The sequence below is a fragment of the Panicum virgatum genome, chromosome 9K, assembly GCF_016808335.1.
Source record: "Panicum virgatum strain AP13 chromosome 9K, P.virgatum_v5, whole genome shotgun sequence".
Taxonomy (NCBI): domain Eukaryota; kingdom Viridiplantae; phylum Streptophyta; class Magnoliopsida; order Poales; family Poaceae; genus Panicum; species Panicum virgatum.
This window is the reverse complement of record NC_053144.1, coordinates 53,186,607-53,210,590: the sequence shown is the minus strand read 5'-3', so window position 1 is coordinate 53,210,590 and position 23,984 is coordinate 53,186,607. Positions and strand designations below refer to the sequence as shown.

The 23,984-nt window shown below is 48.6% G+C and overlaps 3 protein-coding genes and 1 long non-coding RNA gene across 4 annotated transcripts; 3 read left to right on the top strand and 1 right to left on the bottom strand.

The window, feature by feature from the left end:
* Positions 1-3,412: 3,412 nt before the first annotated feature.
* LOC120652240 (cytochrome P450 709B2-like) lies at positions 3,413-5,939 on the top strand. The gene is made up of 5 exons (XM_039930005.1): positions 3,413-3,930; positions 4,208-4,431; positions 4,517-4,767; positions 4,871-5,261; positions 5,374-5,939. Exons 1-5 carry the CDS (start codon positions 3,657-3,659, stop codon positions 5,803-5,805), a joined length of 1,572 nt encoding a protein of 523 aa, XP_039785939.1. The 5' UTR covers positions 3,413-3,656; the 3' UTR covers positions 5,806-5,939.
* A 2,058-nt stretch (positions 5,940-7,997) lies between these two features.
* LOC120652239 (cytochrome P450 709B2-like) lies at positions 7,998-11,279 on the top strand. The gene is made up of 5 exons (XM_039930004.1): positions 7,998-9,294; positions 9,380-9,603; positions 9,725-9,972; positions 10,111-10,528; positions 10,611-11,279. The coding sequence occupies exons 1-5, from the start codon at positions 8,997-8,999 to the stop codon at positions 11,040-11,042; spliced, it is 1,620 nt and encodes a 539-aa protein (XP_039785938.1). The 5' UTR covers positions 7,998-8,996; the 3' UTR covers positions 11,043-11,279.
* A 2,474-nt stretch (positions 11,280-13,753) lies between these two features.
* LOC120648797 lies at positions 13,754-14,761 on the top strand. The gene has a single exon (XM_039925452.1). It carries the CDS (start codon positions 14,084-14,086, stop codon positions 14,330-14,332), a length of 249 nt encoding a protein of 82 aa, XP_039781386.1. The 5' UTR covers positions 13,754-14,083; the 3' UTR covers positions 14,333-14,761.
* A 2,327-nt stretch (positions 14,762-17,088) lies between these two features.
* Positions 17,089-17,822, bottom strand: LOC120648796. Its single transcript, XR_005665088.1, has 2 exons — positions 17,629-17,822; positions 17,089-17,524 (listed from the first exon to the last, which is right to left on the bottom strand). It is a non-coding gene; the product is annotated as an uncharacterized LOC120648796 (long non-coding RNA).
* Between the last annotated feature and the right edge of the window lie 6,162 nt (positions 17,823-23,984).

The window sequence follows — 23,984 nt, the reverse complement described above, 5'->3', positions numbered from 1 at the left end:
TCAAAATTTGTAGTCGAATATAGCATGTTGCAAATTTGTAAAAAAAATAAAGCTGTATTGTATCATGTATACTCTTTTTTTTTGTGAGTTTGTATCATGTATACTAGCGAACCTCGAATGCATGATTGCTGTGGGTCCAGTTTCTCGTTTGTTTTTGTGAGTACGAGTGCACGACTTGATGTTGATCTAGCAATCACCAAGCACTGCTAACTGAGTGGCTAGGAATGATCCCTAACGTGGATATTTCTTCTTTTTTTCGCTTTTGGTTGAAGCATCCAATAATTATGGCAAGATTTCTCACTCGGACCATCTAACCACAACAGGCCTGACGAATGCGGACGAGAAACTTGCGCGAGAACAATGATGTCATTGTAGGCCAGACAACCATGCTTGAGAAGCTGAGATTTACACCGACGGGCTATCTTTCAGCAAAAGAAAAGACCGCGGAGCCGCTCTTTTCACGCTACTAAAAATTGTATCTATGTGATAAATGGTCGAATTCTAATTATTTTTTTAAGTAGCTATTGAATATGACACACAAGTTTGATCAACTTTAAGTAATGCAATTTAAATGGAGGACTTCTGGACTCTCGCCGTAGTCAAATTGTTTCTTTTCAGAATTCCAGGGCCAGTCCATCAGCAAAGCTGTCAGGCCAATTGAGTTCAGCATCCTACAGCACAAAAGGAGAACCTGTCTGCGCGCATTACACCACCAGATTCAGCTCAACGGAGGCAGCCAACTGCCGTGAAAACACCCCTTCGAGGGCACAATAGCTTAGTATAGGACATCACCAGATTGCCAACTTCAAGTTGAGGTTGCCTGATCCTCGACCACGCTCCATTCCCTCTGGTACCAGTTCATCACTCACAGTAGATGAGTTGTACTCCTGTCCTCCAGGTGCCCTGGCAAAGCAGCGCCCAGTTTTTCAGCAGCACCGCTATCTGTGCTATTCTGCAGGTCCGTGGTTGTGGGGTGATACGGAAAACTGTTCGAGAAAATTCTTGTCCAACTTTACACTGGTATCGGCATTGGTGCCATTTTCTCCCTAGAGGCGATGTCGACATCTCTTACACCTATGCGCTAGACGGAGTGAAAATAAAGGGCAAGCAACAGATGATCCGAACATCAAGTTTCTAAGCAGACGAAATGTGACGTATTGACGCTATGCGAAAACATTGCAAGATTGAAATGAGAATAAAAAATGAACATTGAAGCTTAGTCTTCTAGTTTTTTTTCTTGGTTTTATAGCTTTCTTTTTTGTATATATGAAACTCTCATTTGAGGTTTAAAGTTTAAGAACTCTTGTAGCTTTTTTGGCTATAGTGAATGATCAAGACTGGAACTTTTCTATGATTAAAAAAAAGACTAGTGAATGATCAAGACTTGAACTTTTCTATGATTAAAAAAAAAAGACTAACTGTAGACAAGAACTTCCACAGATCTTCCTATCCTTGCGCTGGCAACATAGGGTCTGTTTGGTTGTTCGACCATATCTAGCCTGGCTAGAATTCTAAGCCTGGCTAGACCAAGCCTGGGCTATGAGATGCAAGAGTCCATATTTGGTTGCGTGACTTCAGTTAGCCAGGTCAAAGTATGCATATGTTTGGTTGACGGATTATAGTTATAGAATCACCTTGGAGTAGAGCTAAGGTGGAGTTACCACTTACCACACCTTTGCTGTCTCTACTCCTATTCTCTCCGCTCATCAAATTCGTCAAGGGGCCATTGCTCACAATTATCACAGCACACGCCTCATTAATTTCAGACACGGGTGCTGTGAAAGCATATCAATTTCAGGATAACTGAAAAGAAGAAGGAAAAAAGAAAATAGAACACCGATTCCCAAATCCACTAATCCAAAAATGGAGTGCAACCTCAGTTTCCAACAATCGAATTGCATCGATCCAAATAAGAACAAGCCAAAAAGGAGACGGAAAGATTGGAGGAGGCAAATGGAAGAAGCCAAATCAAACATATGTGTAGTCAATTTAGGCTTACGCCGCGCGTTGAGCACCACCGGCCGTGTGATCCATGGCCCTGGTGGCTCTCTGCGGTGGAGTACATCCACGACGACTTGCTTGGCAAGTGCAAGAGCCGATGAGAAGGCTACGCCAGTTAGCAGCATCAGCGCCGGCGGAGAGGACAAGAGCCGGGAGTGGACGAGCACCGGGGAGAGGACAAGAGCCGGGAGTGGACGGAGATGGACTGCGGCGACCCGCAGGAAGCTGCCTAGCCACACGGAGGAGCCGTCCCCGTCTACTGGTGGCCTCTCGGGCATCCCGTGTGGGGGCGAGCTGCCCGGCCGCGAGGGGGTGCGCCGCTGCCCCCCGGCGCCGGCTGCGAGGGGGTGCGCCGTTGCCCCGCGGAGCAGCCGCTCCGCCGCTGCACGCGGTTGCTCCGGCGACCCGCAGGAGAGCGCCACCGCCCCGACCATGCAGGGTGGCTCCGCCGGCATAGGAGTGCGCCACCAGCTCTTGGGGAAGCTGCTCGAACGCGAGGAAAGGAGGAGGTGCGCGGTGGAAGGAGGTGATTCCATACGCACACTTGAGCTGGGACGGTTTGGCTAAGCCTGGCTCCTTGGAAATGGCTGATTCTTGCGTTTCCGCGGAGCCAGGCTAGTGACCCGTCGCTGCACAGCCGGGGACAGGCTAGGGGCTCTGTACAGTACAGGCATCCAAAACGCGAGTTGAGTGGCCACCGGAAGCCTGGTTGGGAGTTAGTCACCCAACCAAACAGCCCAGTTTCTTCGCTTCCACAAGCCACACAGGGCAGCACTGCTACTGCTAGACACAGATTCACCACCGAGACCCCCAGGCCCCAGCTACTGCTTCAAAGGTTGTTTGCTACCGATCTGGGCCGTAGTCAAATTATGTAATCTGAGGCGTCATGTTTTGCCGGTCACCATCCCTTTAAGAAAAGCAAAAAATGGTCCAATACTCCCTTTAGAAAAAGAAGACGAAATGACCAGCGCACACAAAGTTATAAACAAGAGAAAAGATCCAGTTTCGTAAAAAAAAAACAAGAGAAAAGAGACACATAAACACGGGACATAGAGCTAATAAGGCAGCACAGAATCTCATTTGTGGCTAATAATTATTGAAAAAAAACTTGGTTTAATTTGTAGATGACAGTGTTAGCCACCACACCGACGTAACAGTGCTCGAGGTGTTCATGACCTCTCACACCTAGCTAGGGTACGTAGGGCGAGGGGGCACACACTAAACAAGTAACAATCTCTGAATTGTCCATTCTCCAACTCGTCCGGATCCTCAATTGCGGACCTTACGTCTGAACGGTGAAGTGTCATCCTTCCGGCGACTTTCTTGGATTTGCGTCCTATCATCAACACTGTACACGGAAACTCGACAATTAATCACAAGCAAGTCTTGTAATACCCAGCAAGGCGTTTTCCGTAGGACTATTAGGCCTTCCGACCAACCACAGCTCTGGTTCTTCTCGATAAACTCACTCATGGCACGGACGCGCTAGCTAGCTGCTGCCAAACCGCATGCTGCTAATTCACTAGCTGAGCCACATGCTTATGACACCCGCGGCAATATGAACACCAAACGCTCCACGCGCCGACACACATGATGGCTAGGTTTCAGTGAGCGGGGGAGCTAGCAGCAGCAGCTAGCAGTCTCGTCTCGGCGGCATGGCGGCGGCGGTGGCGGTGGCGGCGGCCGCTCTCATGGCGGCGGCGGCGCTGCTCGCGCTGTGGTTCCTCGCGTGGCGGCCGCGCGCGGTGGCGCGGGCGTTCGCGCGGCAGGGGGTCCGTGGCCCGCCCTACACGTTCCTGGCCGGGTCCCTGCCGGAGATGAAGCGGCTGCTGGTGGCCGGCCGGGTCGGGGTGGCGCCCCTCGACGCCACCTGCCACGACATCATGCCAGTCCTGCTGCCGCAGTTCCACAGATGGGTCGCCGACTATGGTAATCTCTCCCATGGCTGCTTCTTCTTTCTCCCCTTCCTTTTTTTCAGCCAAGGAATGAAGGAATTGATATGCAAATTAACCCCTCGAGGAAGGGAATTCCGAGATATGTAAAGTTCTACACAGAGAACATGTAGTTTCGATAGATATGGAAAAAAAATGGTTGGTCGTGAGCCACTTGCATGCACAGTTCCAGCTACCTTATCTTCAAGCAAGACGTACTTTACCTAATTCTCAAGGCATGCTCACTACTAATTTTCAGCTGTTTACTTGCTCAGGGAAAACATTTCTGTTCTGGATCGGTCCCATTCCCGCCCTCTTCTCTACTGATCTCCAGCTGGTTAAGCAAGTGCTCGCGGACAGGACGGGCCTGTACCAGAAGGACTTCCTGGTCCCCGTGCTCAACTCCCTCTTCGGCAACGGGGTCGTGTTCATCAATGGAGACGACTGGAAACGGCACCGGAAGGTGGTTCTTCCGGCCTTCACCCATGACAAGATCAAGGTCGCGCGCGCACGCCTCCCCCTACATCTCGTCAGTATGTAGCAGCTGCTGGCTGATGAGATTTGCATACACTGTGTTTGATCAGAGCATGTCGGCGGTGGCGGCGGAGGTCACGAAGCAGATGATGCAGCAATGGCGCGAGCAGGCCCGCCAAAGCGGCGGCAAGGGAGCGGCGGCCGAGATAGACATGATCGTCGCCTTCAACGACCTGACCTCCAGGATCAACGGCCGCGTCGCCTTCGGCACCAGCCACCAGGACGTCGAGGAGGTCGTCGCCTTCATGCGGAAGATGCAGAAGCTCGCCACAGCGGCCACGCTGGATCCTCCAATCCTCTGGTAGCTAGAGCATGGAGCGCTCGCTTCTGAATCCCTAGCTAGCTCATGGCATGCACGGGGGGTCGGGGGGAGTAATTGTAATTGCAAATCTCTTCTCGTTCAGGTATCTGCCGACTCGCCGGAACTGGCAGGTTCGGCGCGTGAACAAGCAGCTCCGGAGCAAGATCATGTCGATCATGCAGGCGCGGCTGGCCGCCATGAGCGGCGGCGGCGAGTGCGGGAACGGCGACCTGCTCGGGCTGCTGCTGGAGGCGTGGACGCCGCAGCGGCGGGCGGGCGCCGAGACGCTGACGACGGACGAGGTGGTCGACGAGTGCAAGACCTTCTTCGCCGCGGGGCAGGAGACCACCGCCACCCTCCTCGTCTGGGCCATGTTCCTGCTCGCCGCGCACCCGGAGTGGCAGGACAGGGTCCGAGAGGAGGTCCTCCGGGAATTCCCCGACGGCGGCGCCGGCGAGGCCCCCGGCGCCGACGTCCTCGGCCAGCTGAAGCTGGTAATTAATAAGCTCCGATCCGCATCTCGATCACCTCTCGGAGACGACGATCACCATCAGGTGCCAGCATGTAATTAAACTGATCACGATTCACGCACACGCATGCTTGCAGCTGCACATGGTTCTGCTGGAGGCGTCGCGCCTCTACCCGCCGTTCGTCTACATCCAGCGGCGGGCCGCCATGGACGTCGTCCTCGGAGGCATCAAGGTGCCGCGAGGGACCGTGGTGTCGATCCCCATCGCCATGCTGCACCGGGACAGGGAGGTCTGGGGCCCCGACGCCGACGAGTTCAACCCCACGAGGTTCGAGCACGGCGCCGCCAGGGCTGCCAAGGACCCCAAGGCGCTGCTGACATTCTCCATGGGTCCGAGGGTGTGCACGGGGCAGAGCTTCGGCATCGTGGAGGCGCAGGTCGCCATGGCGATGATCCTCAGCAAGTTCTCCTTCTCCCTCTCACCCAAGTACGTTCACAAGCCGAAATATCTACTGTCCTTGACTCCCAGGAGTGGGATGCCTCTTATCGTGAAGAATCTAGATGGGTGACAAACGTTGCAAAAACCTCATTGTAATGTGTGAGAATAAATGTACGACCACCGGCCGGTGTGTGATAAACGGTGACGTTTTTGTCCAGGTATAACGAAAACTTTTTAAAATACTTTTTACTCAAATTGGACTTATCATACGTCTCATACCTCTCACATTAGATTGGTGGGCCATAGCTTAACCGAAGGAGGGCAGAATCAATCGAAGGAAAATAGTTCCGCCAATTGATGATATTATTTGGATGGAGGGTAAAAAGAGTATTTACAACCCACGCCGACTTGGTGGTGACTACCGAAAACTCTATCTATGTGGCATGCTACATCGGAATGTGAACCGGTTAGGAAAGCGCAGGGACTAAATTTGACATATTTATATTTTATAGTTTAGAGACCAAATTAAGCCGAGCTCAGAACCAACAACAACAAGATGTTCTTTCTAAAAATAAAATCTATGACAACACAACACATATATACTAGGGCCCTGTTTGGATCCAAGGGCTAAAAATAGCCCCTTCCCTTTTATAGCCCCAAAAGATCCAAACAGGTGGGGCTGTTTGAGGCTAAAGTGAATTAGCCTCTTCAAGAGGTGCTTATTAAGGCTATTTTTGCATGAGCCCCACCAAAAAATTAGTTTTCTCCTCACTCCCCATGCATGGAAGTTAAAGCCAATGAATGAGATATATACTTTAGTCCTCAAATTAGTTTATGAATCCAAACAACTCTAGGAGCTAAACTTTACTCCCTCCATCCCAAAAAACAAGTCATCTTATGAATTCTATGATAAATTAACAAGAATGTAAAATGATCATGTTTGCCCCCTATTTATTATTCATATTTGACACTAATTGATTCTTACATGCACATGCGTTTTCTAAATAGGATATAATGACTTGTTTTTTGAGACAATTTTTGAATCCTAGAGTGACTTGTTTTTGGGACTGAGGGAGTAGAGGGCTAATTCAAGCACTAAACTTGAGTCCTCAAATTAGCCTAAGAGCTAATACTCTATATACTATCCGTCGTGGGAAGAGACGCCTGCGAGCGCTCCGTTGCTCAGGGAGCGACGCGTCTCGCCAGAGAGAGTAGCCCGACGCGAGCCGTCTGATCCATCGCAGGGGGTCGATCCGCGCTGTTCCTTGGCCTTTTTGCAAAAAGACCCTTCAAGTTCTTTTATTCGAACCCGCCGTCCATATATTTTTGCAAAAACCCCCCTCCGCGCCACCCCCCTCTACGGCCTCTCACCCCCAGCGCACCCCCCGTCCCCCGACCTCCCCCGCCCCTCCCTTAACCCTAGCCCTAGCGCTCCCCGCCGCCGCCCCGCAGCCCTCCGCCCCCGCCGCCGCCTCACAGCCCTCTGCCCCTGCCACCGTTCGCCTCCCTTGGCCGCCGAACCCTCCCGGGTTCCCCACCCCTCGACCCCCGCCGTCTGCCGGTGGCGGATCTGATCGGCTCTGCCCTCCGGTGCTGCCGTCCGCGAGGTTCCCGCCCCTCCCCACCCCCGCTCCATCCCGGCGCTGCTGGACTTCAAGACTGCCATCAACGCGGACCCGGCCGGGGTGCTCGCGACGTCGGCATCACCTGCGGCCCGGCCTCCGGGGCCGTGCAGCGCCTACGGATCCACGGTGTGGGCCTCGCCGGCGCGCTCGCGCCCTCCCTCGCGCGCCTCCCCGCTCGAGTCCATCTCGCTCTTCGGCAACCGCCTCGCCGGCGGCATCCCGCCCACCTTCCGTGCGCTCGCGCCCACGCTCCGCAAGCTCAACCTCAGCCGGAACGCGGGGAGGAACGAGAGCTTGGCATGGAGCTCCGCCGCCAGGCCCGCCGCTCGCCGGCTCGAGATGTAGGCGCGCAGATCCGGGGAGCTCGCCTGCCATAGCCTCCGTCGAGGGCAACGACGATCACCATGGCGCGCGGCGGAGCTCGACGCAGCCCGCCATGGCGCGCGGCCGAGCTCGACGCGGCCCGCCATGGCGTGTTGCGGAGCTCGATGCGGCCCGCCATGGCGCATTGTGGAGCTCGAGGAGGTCCGCTATGGTGCGCGCGCGCTCGAGGAGGGAAGGAGGGAGGCGGCGCAGCGGAGGCGGAGGCGGGGCGCCGGGGAAGGAGGAGGCGACCGGCGCTTCCGAGGTGGACGGGAGAGCGCCGGCCATTTTTGGCTTTTCTCTTTTTTCTCTCCTTTTTCCTTTTCTTCCCCCCCCTCTTTTGTATGCTTTTCCCCTCTTCTTCTTTTTTATCTTTTGCTTTTTTTTCTTCACGCGGCGGAGCGCGTGATTCTACCTAGTTATCCAGACAGGGCCTAGGTACCTCCAGCCAGATTCTTGCTTGTGATGCATGTATGGTGTATCTTCACGTCACACGATCTACACGCACATAAAACCCAACTCTCTCTGTACACAAGCACCAAGCAGTGGAGAGTTCCTGCGAGATCGAGGAACCAGCATCGGTCACGACAAACGCATAAATACTAGGGTGATATGATCCAGGGGCTAAAAATTAGCCTCTTCCCTTAGCTTAGCTTTTAGCCCCTTTTAGTTCCAAAGGATTCAAATAGGTGGGGCTATTTGAGGCCAAGGTGAATTAGCCCCTTCTAAAAAATTAGCATTTCTAAGAGGTGCTTATTGAGACTATTTCTGCATTGGCTTCACCGAAAAATTAGTTTTCTCCTCGCTCCCCATGCATAGAAGATACACTACGGGACATAGGCTCTTTGCCGAGTGTCCCAAACACTCGGCAAAGCCCCAATTACACTCGACAAAGGGTAAATTTTAGTCCTCAAATTAGTCCATAGATCCACACAACTCTAGAAGCTAAACTTTAGAGGGCGAATTCAAACACTAAACTTAAGTCCTCAAATTAGCCCAAGAGCTAAATTATCCAAACAGGGCCTAGGTACCTCCAGCCAGCTGATTCTTGCTTGTGATGCATGTGTATGGTGTATCTTCACGTCACACGATCTACGCGCACATAAAACCCAACTCTCTCTCCACACACACACGCACCAAGCAGCAGAGAGGAGTTCCTGCGAGAGAAACCAGCATGGGTCACGAGTCACGACGGACGCGTGGGGCGGGCGGCCAGGCCGGCCGGCGAGGAAACCTCCCAATCTTATCATCAGCTGGAACAAGAACCAGGAGAGAAGAGGCACGACGCACCGTTCATACGAGCTGAATGAATGAATAGCCGCCTGGTGGCGGCATGGGGGCCGACGCGTGGGCGCCCCTGCTCATCCTCGGCGCTCTCCTCCTGGCGGCGGCGGCGGTGGCGCTGCTGCTGCTCGCGGCGTGGCGCCTCGTGTGGCGGCCGCGGGCCGTGGCGCGGTCGCTCGCGAGGCAGGGGCTCCGGGGCCTGCCCTACAGGTTCCTGGCCGGGTCCCTGCCGGAGGCGAAGCGGCTGGCGGTGGCTCGCCGGAGAGGGGCCCCGCCCCTCGACGCCGCCTCCCACGACATCATGCCCTTCCTGCTGCCGCCCTTCCACAAATGGGTCGCGGACTATGGTAAATAAACAAATTTGATCGACACTGTGAACCACCACAACCAGTAGGAGTATGTATAAATTCTTCGATCTCCTTGCTCATTCAGGGAGAACGTTCGTGTACTGGATCGGGCCAGTCCCTGCAATCTTCTCTGTCGATTTAGAGCTGATCAAGGAGGTGCTGACGGACAGGACGGGCCTGTTCGCCAAGGATTTCATGCTCCCCATTCTGAAGGTCCTCCTGGGCAACGGGCTCATACTAGCCAACGGCGACGACTGGAGACGCCACAGGAAAGTTGTCCTCCCAGCTTTCAACCACGAGAGGATCAAGGTCACCGCCAGATTTACTATAATGCACTTAATTATTTATATATATACATATATATGAACAGATTTAGCAGCTGACTTTGCATTGGTCATGTTGTTTATGATCGATCTGCCTCGTGTTTCAGAGCATGTCGGCAGTGACGGCGGAAGCAACGGAGCAGATGACGCGGCGCTGGCGCGACCAGATACTGCAGAGCGGCGCTCAGCGAGCGGCGGAGATACGAGTAGACCGCGCCATCTCCGACCTGACAGCAGGGATCATCGGCCGCGTGGCTTTCGGCACGAGGGACCAGGACGCCGGCGAGGTCCTCCAGCTGCTGCACGAGATGCAGGCGATGGGCGCCGCGGCCATGCTGGATGCCCCGATACTCTGGTAGTAATTAATAAGTACACGTAGCAGCAGATCGTGGCCTCCGATCCACTGTAAAAACGTCCATGGATCAGAGCTCTCGATCGATCATGGCATCATGAACAAGTTCGAATTTGTTTTCATTTTTATCCATTTTATCAGGTATCTGCCGACTCGGCGCAACCTGAAGGCGCGGCGCCTGGACAAGCTGGTGAGGACCAAGATCATGGCGATGATGGAGGCGCGGGTGGCCGCCAAGGACGACGCCACCTGCGACGGCGGCCGCGGCGGCGGCGGATACGGCGACGACCTGCTCGGGCTGATGCTGGAGGCGTGGTCGCCGGAGCGGCAAGCAGGGAGCGACGGGACGCTGACCACCGACGAGGTGATCGACGAGTGCAAGACCTTCTTTGGCGCGGGGCAGGAGACCACCGCCACCCTCATCGTCTGGGCGATGTTCCTGCTCAGCACGCACCCGCACTGGCAGGAGAAGGTCCGGGAGGAGGTCCTCCGCGAATTCTCCGGCGACGCCAGCGGCGGCGTCGTCCCCAACACCGACGTCCTCGCCAGATTAAAACTGGTACATATATACGAACCTCGCTCTCGACATGTGACGCGAGCGATCGAGACATCTATCCCAACATTCCAACATGTACGTGCAGCTCCACATGGTTCTGCTCGAGACGCTGAGGCTGTACCCCCCGATCGTGTTCATCCAACGGACGGCCACCTCCGACGCCGTGCTCGGGGGCGTCAGGGTGCCCCGGGGCACGGCGGTGTCGATCCCCATCGGCATGCTGCAGCGGGACAAGGAGGTGTGGGGCGCCGACGCCGACGAGTTCAACCCCATGAGGTTCAAGAACGGCGTCTCGAGGGCCGCCAGGGACCCCAATGCGCTGCTGGCCTTCTCCCTCGGCCCAAGAGCCTGCACGGGGCAGAGCTTCGGCGTCGTGGAGGCGCAGATCGTCATGGCGATCATCCTCAGCAAGTTCTCCTTGTCGCTGTCCCCCAAGTATGTTCACAAGCCGAAGTATGTCGTCTCGTTGACTCCCAAGAATGGGATGCCTCTCATCGTAAGGAACCTCGATGGGTGAGAAGATTGCCCACAAGTTTCTAGCTAGTGGTGTCTGGATAAATTGGCATCGACGTATCATAGTGTTAGTTTCTTTTGTATTGGATAAATGGATAGGTTACAGTAGCTGGTGTACGTGCTTTCTTGAAGTCAATCGAACTAGCCTATCAATCCGTGCACGCACGGGCTAATCAGAATTAATAAAAAAGGACTTGTAGCTGGTAACTATAATTATCTATCTCACATCCTATTTCATCTACTATCAAGTATTCTTACACATACTCTAACATACACACTTATCATTATCTAGTTGCAATAGATTCCATTTTGCATCACACCTCCATGTGTGTTTGATATATATATATATAGGAAAATTCCATTCTACACTCGCTTGTAGCTACTCTCACATGTGTATCTTATCATATATTACGTATCTGACCCAACAAAGAGTATGTACATGGAGTATGTGATCATACTTGAACATTTATGATGGTATATACATTAGGTATCTAACCATAGATAAAGTATGTGGACATACTTATTTTATATACTAATAATAAGGTATAATCATATATATTTAAAAAATAGGACCGCTTTTTGAAAATTTTCATGTATATACCTTTGAAGTATGTTAGAATAAGTATGTGAATATACTCAAAGTGATAAATGAGTATGAGAGCATACGCACGGTGGTATACTGATGATGAGAGTAGATACACGCGAGTGTAGAAAAAATTCGTCATATATATATATAATTGAACCATTTGTTTGTGAATTGGTATTCTTATTTCTTCCACCAAACATGAATACATGGTGACATATATCGTGGGTAGTTTTCTTATATAAATATAAAAATAAAAATATATTAATAATGATATAAATAGTAATTAAGAGTTTTATACTGGTATACTTTAACATTTTATTATAATTTATCAGATTCAGGGGTTACATTAAGTTTTAATAATGACATAATTATTAGATAATTATATGCAAATTTAGGAGGTCATTTTCATTATTTTTAGAATGGCATAGGTAGGTAATGTACACGGAGATTAGAGGGTTACTTTATGTTTTTTATAATGGTAGAGGTGGGTAATTTAGATATATGTTTAGGGGGTTACTTTATTCTATTTTCATAATAGCAGAGGTTGACAATTTATTAGGAAAGATAACAGATTCAATGACTATTATGATTAGAGTTGTCGGATTGATGACCGGGTGTTTCTATTTTTTGTGAGAATTCCAGAATTTCTCTATTTTTTAGAGTGATCCTAGGTGCTTCACGTCAAAGGCTTCAAAATGAGCCTTCAATTAGTATTAGTAAGATGTATATGAAACTTCTTACACTCCCTCCATTCTCATTTTGTTATAGCTAATTTGGCTTTACAAGATCCTTAACACTATATTTCTTCTACAATATATTGAAACTAGTGAAGAAATTGTGTAATTAGAACAAAGCTGTATGCATCCCATGATGCAAAACAACTTGGAAAATTAGAAAGTGTTTTCCTAAATCCAGTTTCCCATTATTTGTTTTCCTTTATCCCAAGGTCATGTACAAGCACACAAATCACAATGCATGCATAGTATGATGGTTTATGTATGTGTGCACCACTACAAAAAGGCCTCCTCGGCATGTACCCACGGTTCTTAAAATTATTTTCAATCTATTCACATCTTTGACATTGATATTTATAAATTTTAGGATTTTGTACAGAAATGTTAACCACATTTTTCCTAAAACTTGGACTTCATCCTAATTATACGAAATTGACCACTAAATAGGAAATTGTGCAAGCGAAAAAAGGTCAATAATAAAATTGAAACAACAGCAAAAAATTATTTGAACCTCAACTGCACAAGCCAGGAATGGGGACTATTAGGAGTCACACGTGTGACCAACAGTCAAGGTGTCACACAATCATATTTTCTAAAAGCAGTATATCTAAATCAAAATATGATTGCACCACTGAATTCCTTGCTACGAAATCTTAAAAACAAGTACCTCAATAATTTTTTGCAAAACATTTTTTTAATGCGGAATAATAATTTTTTTGAAGATTGAACAATCGTTCCAGTAATATAAAAAACTATTTCATCTTATGTGATAGTTTGACCGCCAGTTACATGTGATATTTTCGGATCCTTCTGCCGTAGGGTAATAACAAAAGGAAACAAAAAGAATATGGGGAAATGGAATGCATGGGCCGAAAGTTGAAAGAGAAATGGCAGTCGGTGCACGCATTCGGCCCAGATACGCACAGTCATATTCTGAAGGAACTATTCTGAACAGCACATTATAAACAATGCAACACCTATTGAAAACACTTGCAAGAACCTTGAAAAAACACCCTTGTCCCTTGGCATTCAAAACTGCGCGAAAGCAGAGCTATCTGTGTCGCACCGTACCTCAAAGTCAAATAAGATTATCAGGAAATTAAACCCTGTCAGTGTCCCAATTAACCGCGCCCAAGGGAGCCTAATTCACGAGTTTTAAGGCGGTTGATTGCGTCCGGAAACCGCCGGTCGACACGATCGACGACGACCGTGTTAGATCCTCTTTCGTCGTCATCAGTTACCGACCGAGAGGTAGCCAGCAGTCGTCGTACACGCACCCGAACCGGAGCCCGTGGCCCGTGGGTGGGGGATCATCAGAGCGAGTCGCTCAAGCCGCTCGCATGCCCCTCCCTCCGTCTGGACAGAGCTAGCTATGCTTCTCGCGGCACGCCGCAGCCCACAGCTAGCGTCCGATTGCACCCGGCCGGCCGGTCAGCTCTCCAGCCAAGCCAGCCGCCCCGCTCCCACGTTCTCCTACAATCCCGGCCCACCACCGCCACGTACAAGTACAGTACGTTACTCCTGATCCCCCGGCCGCGCTCGCTGGCTCGCTCGCTCTATATAAACACCCATCCCTGCGACCGGCCACTCGCCGATCCACGCCCATATCCCAGTGTATTTCACATTGGTAACCGACGACACCGCCATCTGAGAGAGACAGACAGAGAGACACTCGATCGATCGATCGGGTGCGCGCGCGCGGTGGATCAGAGGCAGTAGGCACCCATGGGTCTCCCCCTCGAGCAGCAGCAGTGGCGGGGCCGCGAGGCAGACACCAAGGATTCGCCGCCGCCGCAGCAGGCGGCGCCGGCAGGGTGCAGGACGCCCGGCGGCGACCAGGCGGCCGCGGACTGCCCGCCGCCCGCGCCCAGGAAGAGGAGGCCCCCCGCGGGGGTCGTCGCGCAGCAGCAGCGCCGCAGGGACTTCTACTCCGGCGCCGACGTCGAGGCCTTCTTCGCCGCCCACAACCTCTAGATCGCGACCTGCGCCATGCCACGCACCACCGGAACAAGCATGGCACGGCCGCTGTTAGTGTTAGAGTTGCATGCTAGCTGCCGGGCGCGCGCATAGTCTTCGCTCCCTATCAACCAAAGCAGCGTGTACCCTGGGTCTGTACATTATTATTGTCTACCGAGTTTTAGACTTTTGCGTCTCTGGTAATATTAGTCTGGAAGGAATATTTGTCATCTGCTCTGCTAGCTGCTGCTGCCTGCTCGTGATCTCACGTGCCAGCACCTAGAGTCTTAGAGTCTTAATCTAGTTATCTGCGTTTGTGTTGGACTTGCTTTAATTTGTAATGCTTGTGGTGTAATTTATTAGCTGCCTTGTCCCAGTAAGCCGCGCACGCTAGTAGCTAGTAGTGTGGCCTATCTCTCTCAACTAAATAAAATTTAAGTTTATTTATCATTAACTTCGTATGCTGATTTATTTGACCTACTGATGTTGTTCGCTGACTGCACCCACTATTTCAGTAAAAAAAATCCCTACTATATGTATCGATCAAAGAACTTTATGTCTGTTACTGATACACCAAGGATATGCACTAATGCACATGGGATTCCACCCCCCCCCCCCTACAAATTGTGTCAGTAGTATGCATGGCAATCGGTAAGGTTGCCCTGAGAGTATCTGCTAATGTGGAAGCTTTTGTTTCCACTTCTGTTTAATTTGTGTAGTGCACAAAAAAGGATTATCTATTTCAAATAAAAAGAGCTTTTATTTCAAGAGAGAGAAAAAACCGAAGGAACGGAGTGGCCGGTATCGCTGTGGTTGCTGGAGATGCAGGCCTCGGTTGAACTCCATTATCAAATTTCTCGTGATTCTGGTGTGGTGTGTGGTCTCCAATGAGCATCTCTTAGGTAGACCCCAAATCAAATGGCCTCCTATGTGCGATGGTATCACAACACAGTACCCAATGGTGTTTTTGGGTCATCTAATTAATTATGATAGCACGCCACTCGATCTAGTTCATCCCCCCCCCCCCCCCACACACACACACAAATTATTTATGCAGAATGCTATTCTAATTCATTTGATCAATTTTTTGGATCGACGTAATAATCTAAAATTTATCTAACTTGCATCCCTGCTTATTACTACTGAACTGAGGAGGAAGATCATACGAGCAACATCGGTTTCGAATTGGATGGTTCATATGCGCCCCCTGAGAAGATGTTCATTTTTCAGGCGCCTGTGTTATAACATCACACCCTAATAATCTTACTCGTGTATGACCACTGATTCCCATCATGAGAACTGATCCGGTCAGAAACCTGCTGATACCCACCCCCCCTCTCTCCCTCAAAAGTGCAGTGCAGGACTGGATGCATATGATCCCCTCCAAATTATACAGAGCAGGAAGGAACTTTCTACATTCAGGTGTTCCCCAGTTCTTATCCTGAAAGGCTGACCACTTTTTGTACATCCAGGTGCTCTCATCTACATAGAGATCGAGCTCACTGCAAGATGCATGTGAACTAGCTGGTAGACCCGCTTCAGTGAGATGTGTGCATGCTCCATTGGTCCAGCAAGATCTTGTTGTACTGAACCGGAGCGAGCGAGCACCAGGTTGGGGGTTCAGACTGACTTCAGACTCCAGGTGGGTATCATGTCACCCTTGCAGAACAAGTTGTTAAGACCCTCTTTTGAAAAGTCTTACCGACCTGGAGCATCTACTCTAGCCGATTTTTCAGTGCTCTTGCACCTGCATGATGAACATCTATTTTAAACTGCAAAGATTACTCTATTGCTTTTTTCCTAAATTTTCCCCGCATGCAAGTTAGCTGCACAAACTCATGCATGTCTTCCTTAGAGAGTTAGAGTCCGAATTATTTCTTTTTTATCCCTTGCTTTAAGATTGTTCTTAGGAATCTATTATCTTATTATTTGGCCAACCAACGGAGCCTCCACGTTCGCTTTCAAGGTCTAGAATTTCCTACGTTAATCGGAGAAAAAAGAAAAATAAAAATTACCCACCACAGTCATTACGATAAAAATTAGTCTAAAATATCCTTGTACAACGACATGTAAATTTTAAATTTTTAATACTAGCCGCGCAAATGTGCGGGCTATACACCTAGTTCTATCGGTGGTAGCAGGAGCATGAGTGTACGTGCGCCTATAAAATTTAAGCCGTTGGCGCTGCCGCAGCAGCAGCTTTTCTGAACTTGCGTGCCTTGTTCTACCTGGTAGAACAATGATCAGCTCACAGCCTGCAGCAGCAGGTTGAGATCAAGAGGATCTCCTGAAAAGCTATACGATTTGTTTCCATGCTTCAGAGTTCCTACGGATCGAGCTCCAGCTGCAGCTGCAGGTCGTCCGACAGGCACACGCAACGCGCGAACTGATCGGCGCCGTCCCCGTACGGGCGATATTCCCCCCGATATCGCCTCCTGCATCGCTGACGCCTGCGCTGGCACTTCGGCCCTGCAGGGCCGTGGTTCAGTCGCTGACCGATCAAACGGCCTGCGGCAGAGATGAATTTGGCCGGCCGGTGCGGCAATTTCCACTGCGGTCAGGTCAGGTGGAGGTGGCAGGTCCGCACGCAGCCTCTGCTGCGCCTGCCTGCAAGCCATGCATCGACCATTCGACCCTTGCTGCTACTGTAGAGTCATCATCACCTGGAGGACATGCCGGCTTCCAATTCAGCTCACACCCTTGCAGCGGCAAAGCTAGTTGGTGGTAACTGTTAGTGTGTTACTTGATCTCGGCCTCGGCCTCCTAATCGATCATTCTGAATCTGGAGCTATCATTCCGTTCGCAAAATGTGCATGCGGCCGCCGCTATGGCTACCCGTCTGTAGAAAATGCCAAAAGGTTGCCATGCTCGAGCTTCTTCCCAATAGTGTCTCCAAGGCAGAAGCGTACAAGTCGTAGCTTTTGCTTCCTTCCGCTCATGTCGTCGTGGCCTCGACCGCGACATGCCAGTACGGATTCGGGAACTGGTGGAGCCCCAGCTGCGTAATGAACAGGGGAAATAAAACAGACTGACCTAGACGAAGTGCATGTCCCTAGGCCTATCAAACTTTAACCTCTTATCGCTTATCCTCAGGTCCGTCGAATATTGATAGACGATACTGATGATGCAGTGCTTGTGCTTTTTTTCTTTCGACGAACTGCAGCTGCAGTGCTTGTGCTCATGATTAGCACCGAGGAATCTTCACTTTGCCTGGAGATCGAAAAAAGCTGGGGGAATTGAAAAGTCATACTAAGAGCAGAGGCAAGGGACCAGCAGCTTTTGGTAGACAGTAAACGCAGGTACAGTTCAGTTACCGATTACTTCATGGAAGCATATACGATCTGGCTCTGACAGCGAGCACGATATCGTTGAAATTTGAAACTGCTAGCTGCAGCTGCAATGAAATGCATGGCCTCCAGGTAGGAGAGCGCGAGACAGAAGCAGATTGAGGGGCATGGGCGTGCGTGTGAAGGAGAGACCCACATCGATCGCCCGGCCTGGAGGCTGGAGCCCTGGACCATGCAAGAGAGGTTCAGGTAGAGGTGGTTTCGTCAGGTTGTTAGAACCGTGCTTGAAAGTTTTCCCCCCTACTTCCTTGTGTGTTCTTCATGAAAGGCTTTCTAAACTTTAATTTGGGTGGTCACGTAAATGTTATTGTCTAAATAATACTCATCTATACTATATGCTAGCTCAGCCGATGATTACAAGTTCCACAACTACTATCCACCATCACAAATACTTGGAGATTACTGGTGCCGACTTTTGTTAGAAGCCTTCGCGGTGTATCCGTGCCGGCTAATGGTAGGATCCGTCACGAGTGCGTATACTCTGCATTTCAATTTTTTTAAAAAAATCGTATTTCTATGGACTCGAGTAAGGGAAAAACTCCGTATCAAAATTGAAGTGTCGTTCTAGTGTGCACTTTTTAATTTAAAGTCGTTTAGATATCACATGATAGTTAGTAAAATTTTTAAACCGCAAGGGTGGAAAGAAACAAAACTTTCTCTTGCATCATTATCATTAGACATGTAGAATAATTTTTTTGCTTTTGAATCTTGAAACCAAATCGAAATCCCAATCCCTATCCGTCTCCCTGAGGACAAAGCCCATCTTTTAGGTCCACGTCTCTAGGCTGCTGCCGGCCCAACTACCCTGTTCCTAAAAAGCGGCCCAGCGCAGCCCATTAGCTGTTCCGCTGCTCACCAGCGTGAACTTTCGCCGAATCGAGCAGCTTTCCGCACGCCTCTGCAGGCTCCATCGCTCAAGTTGCCACTGGATACCCACCACCCTTACCCAAATTCATACCCGTTGTATTTAGATAGAGTATAGATTATCCATCTTAATTTGGATATGGATAGAATATATATGGATAATACCCGTTTTACCCACGTACCCATTAGTTTGTTCTTTTTCTATTCTCTCAAATTCCGTAGCTCCACTCTTTGACGTGGGGCCCACGTGTATGTATAGCTACACTGCATTGCACAGATTTGCTGTCGGTTACACTGAGTCATCTACAACAAATTTTAGTCAATTTTGATAAAATTTTATAGTATGAACGCGAGTTTTTATTTTTAGAGTCCGGCTCTTGACGTGGAGTCTACTTGTAGGTCTAGCCACACTGTTTTGCACAGAGAAACTACCGATCATACTGAGTCATCTCTAATAAATTTCAGTCAATTTTGATAAAATTTTATAGTGTGAACGTGAGGTTTTATTTTTAGGGTCCGGCTCTTGACTCGGGGCCCACGTATAAGTCTAGCCACACAGCTTTGAACAGAGTAGCTGTCGATCATACTGAGTCATTTCCAACAAATTTCAGTCAATTTTGATAAAATTTTATAGTGTGAACGTGAAGTTTTATTTTCAGGGTCCGGCTCTTGCCGTGGGGCTCACGTGTAGGTCTAGTCATACTGTTTTCTACAGAGTAGCTCCCGATCATACTGAGTCATCTCCAACAAATTTAAGTCAATTTTGATAAAAAAATTATAGTGTGAACGCGAGATTTTATTTTTAGGGTCCGGCTCTTGATGTGGGATACATTTCATCCAACTTCACTTGCAGGTCTATTATCTACCCATCGAATTATTTATACCCATTGAGTAATTATCCACTCATTTGGATATGGATTAACTGAGGATGGGCGTGGATAATCCACCCTCTCCCCAACGGCAACGTGATCCATCGCCACCGCTACTAAGAGCATTCAGCTCGGGCCGAGCAAATTTAACTGAAAATCAAGAATTGAATCGGACTAATCGATAATCGGAATTGAGAATTTCAGTTCTCCTGTTCGGTTCACAATTCTCATGAACTGAAATCTTCGGATCGGTTGGTTTTTGGACTAGTTAACCGAAAAACCAGACCCATATGCAATTTAACCCCACGAAGCCCAGCTGGCCCAAGCCGGCGGCCCATTCAGCAAGCATTTACTCCATCCCCATCCACTCCCTCCCCCCACACACAACTCTTCCGGCGCCCCTGCCCCACCCCGCACGCCCCTAACACTTGCCCCCCTCTCCAATCTCCACCCCGCCGCCCTCAGTTACTGCTTCCAGTTTTTAGGGAACCGAAATTCTCAATTCGGTTTGGTTCTTCTCAGTCGTACCGAATGCCCACCCCGCCGCCCTCAGTTTCTGGTTCCAATTTTGAGGGAACCGAAATTCTCAATTCGGTTTGGTTCTTCTCGGTCGTACCAAATGCTCACTCCGACATTCAGCTGCTCATCCTTGTCTGTTATGAACACGGAACCTTGCTGGCCGTGGACAAAGCAAGACACATGCGGAAGGACATCTCAGCATTGAACCGATTGAGGTAACCCGTCCTGGATCTATCGTCCTTCTGCTCCGGTTCTGTTCGTTGTTCCAGGACCTTCTAGAACTATGGGTGCCCAAATCCAATCGATTTGGGCACACGATGAAATCTGGATATACTGCGTAACCAAATCCCCCCGCCGGATGTGTGGTGGGTGGTTCGTATTTACTCTGTCTGTTTCAAACTATTAATTTTTTGAGATATATAATTTTTTTTGAGATTACATAGTTTAATTCAGACACTCGTAATACACGTACACTCGCGCCCCTATGAACACACATACGCAAACCGTACTCCTATGAGCATCTTCAAAGACGGAGCCGGCAAATCCTCAAGATTGACGAAGTCACCACAGGCGCATGTTGTTGACGGAAACGTCGCCTACCACTTAATGCACAACGCCGTTAAATCCCAGAATATTCGCTACCATGTGAAGTCGAACCAGGACCTCAGGTGCTATCGATGCTCTTATAACTACTAGACTACATACCCTTTTGCTATGCTGCTAAATATAATATATATCGATATGCATAGCTTAAATTATCCTCTTGAAAACACGAAGACGACTAATAATTTTGGAACAGGAGTATTTCATTATATATTCCAAGAACACGTAGTGCAAGCTGATACAAAAGCATGCATGGCTACTAGTAGGTAGCTACATACTCTGCACAAAGTGCCGGAAAATCTGTTCGAATATGGTGCTGTTCAACGACGATGGAGTTTTCTGAAACAGTGGACGGCGCCGGTTGCAAGAAAGACGAAAGGTAGAGACCCAGTGACGTGTTTTAATGTAATTTTTGTTGGAAATTTGTGATCTCAGGATAACAACCTAGATCTGCATGGCAAATAATTTCCACAAATTAGACATAACATGCCAAATAAGTCATGTACCGTGATTGGCAGGTACACCTAACGTTTCCATCTATAAGTCGGCCCCGGTCCCACAGTGCTGTATATAAATATGAGGCACAAGGAGTTGCTGTTCCTCATCTACTTCGTGGCATGCACAAGGAGGAGTTGCTGCTCGTCAAGAACTTCATCAACAGAGAGATCTAAATCTCTCCAATGGTGAAGATTAAGTCTATTTCATCTACATCAGTTATCAGCCCTACTACTACAATTTCAGAGGCGTTCATGGATTCAAGAAGCTCTGGTCAGTTTAATCTAATTAATTCCGCATTAAGTAATTAGTGATCATGATTAGACTAAGCTAAAATCCTGTTTATGATTAATTAAATCTAACAATCGGTATCAAGAGCCTTCTTAGATTTGTCATGATCCTAATCCAGAGCCATCAAGTTCTTAGCCTCTGATTAATGTCAATTTAGATCTGTTCCGTGCTTAATCTTGGGTAATTAATTCTGATATGGATCTAATCATTTAAGTGCTATATGCAAATCAGTGCAATGCAATTAGTAGATTGGATCTACTATTCTGTTTGCGTGAAATAAACACATATTGGATCTGTTATGTGCAATTAGTAATGTCCAGCGTGATGTGTATGCTGATTAATGTTCTACTTTGTGCATATACGTGCGACTAAGCTTCCGCATCCGCACTATTATAATGTGCAAAGTAATCGACATGATTAAACTAAGATTAAGTCCCTGCACGTAAGGTTTTATGGGCGAATTAAATTAAGGTCAATGTTTATGAAGTCATTAGCCTTATCCTATTCAGATTAGATTCTGAGTAATGCAAATCTTAATCTGATTAGGCTAAGTACCTCGGATTAGATCTAAACAATTATGTTTATGTTAATTCATGTTTAGGCCGAGGCACTTTCATGTTAATTGATGATTAAGTTAAGTAATTACAGTTAGGGTTTACGATGGCTATTAATCTGTTCCCCAAATTAGCCCCTGTTCATACTTATTCCGCAAAATTAAAGTCAAGTCCATGCAATTAGATCCAAATCCATGAGATTTGTTGCATTCGTAAGCATTGAGAAGAAAGGGAAAGCGAATCTCAGATCGCATCAATAAAAATCCAAATTTTCCTAACCTAACCCTAATCCGAGGTTAAGAATGAGGAAAACTTACGTCGGTTCACGATGCGGTGCGCATCAGGCGCGCACCGGTCCGACCAGTAGCACCGCTAGGAGCCCTCGACGGTCGTGCGCGCGATTAGTACGCAAGCACGCGCCGGCGAGGGGCCCTGGACGGTGCACGACCAAGACCGGCGCTCGAGACGGTGGCCATGAGATGGCAACACCACCGCTTGCGGCGCACGCCGCTACCGCGCACGGCGAGGGCCCCGCACATGAGCAGCATGCGGCACGCGGCCCAGCGCGTGGCTGGCCGTGGCTTGTGCCCGCGCCTCGGGCGGATCACGGCGCATGAGAGGCGGCCGCGGAACCCACCGCACGCGGTGCTACCTGCGGGCCCGCGCGCGCATAATGCGGCGGCCGTGGCCAGCCTCTGCGGCAGGAACTCGACACCCGCGCGTGAGCATCAAGCAGCAGTGCAGGACAGGGCCCGCGCGCACAGTGGCACGAGAGCGCTCGCGGTATGCTGGGGCACGGCACCAGGTCCGCGCATGAGGCGCATGGGCATCAGGTGCGCGCTGCGCGCACGCGAGGTGCATCAGGGTCGTGGCCGGCGGCGCTGGACATTAAGGGCATGAGGAGCGGTGGCTGGGGAAAGAGAAGGGAGAGGGAGTGAGGCCTTCTTCCGACAGCCTTCATCGTTTTAATATGAAGCTGAATGAGCTCCATATCGTCCGATAGCCATGGACGGTTTGGATGGAGCCCGATTAGGGTTTCGGCTCCTGGCGGGCCAAACTGATTTGGGCCAAACTGGGCCACGCACGCTGCTGGTTTGCGCGACTGGGGAGTTTTGGGCCTGATTATGAGCTTTAGCCCAGTTTAAGTTTTAAAGTTTTTCTTTTACTGTTTTGATGAGTTAAGCTTTAATTAAGTTATTGTTCACATTTAAAGGCTTTATTTAATTACTGTTGTTTATGTTTAAGGCTTTAATTATTTTTTTGTTGCACTTATAATTACTAGCCTTATGTTTATTTAATGCCCATGAGTATTTATTTCACATTTGAGATATCTATTGTTTATAATTTCGCAAATAAGTTTATTGCTTAATTTATCTATGATCGATATTTCTCAATTATGAATAGTGATATTTTCCATAATTTTGATGTTATAAGGTTAATTTAAGAATAATTATGGAAAATCATCATTGATAATGAGTTTATTTTGGGCTATTGATGAGTCTTGTTATTTCAAGCACACTTAATTTTAAAAAGTTTGATGTGCTTGTTAAATGAGAAAAAAATATATAGATTGATGAGCTTTATATCTATAGATTAACGAGCCTTATCATTTTAATGCAATTAAATTTATTGATGTTTTATGCACTACTTATATAAAGCAAAGTTTAAGGTTTATGAGCTTTATATTTACAGTGAAATTTGATCTCTTCATGATTTATGTGTTATTTTACTGTTTAAATTTGAGTTTAAAATTCCAAAATAAGTGTATTTGCCTTAATGTTTCCATTATGCTTTATTGATGAACATTGCATTAGTTCGCATTGTTTAAGCTGAAAAATTATATATTTTCCACCATGTACAATTAAGATGCTCTCTAATCAAATGGAACCATCGAGAAGTTTGATTAGAGTACACTTGTAATTAATTCTGACCATCATTGTTTTAATTATGAGTTAATGATAAGTTTCATTTGTTTTCCCCATCGGTGATGCAAATTGAAACTTATGGCATGATTTTAATCAGACCATCGTAGGGTTAATCTTGTGCTTTTATGTGCATCTTATTGTATAAGATTATTGAGACTTCAATTTTATGATTTTTCAGTGAATTGTGTGGGCTTTCTAAGCAC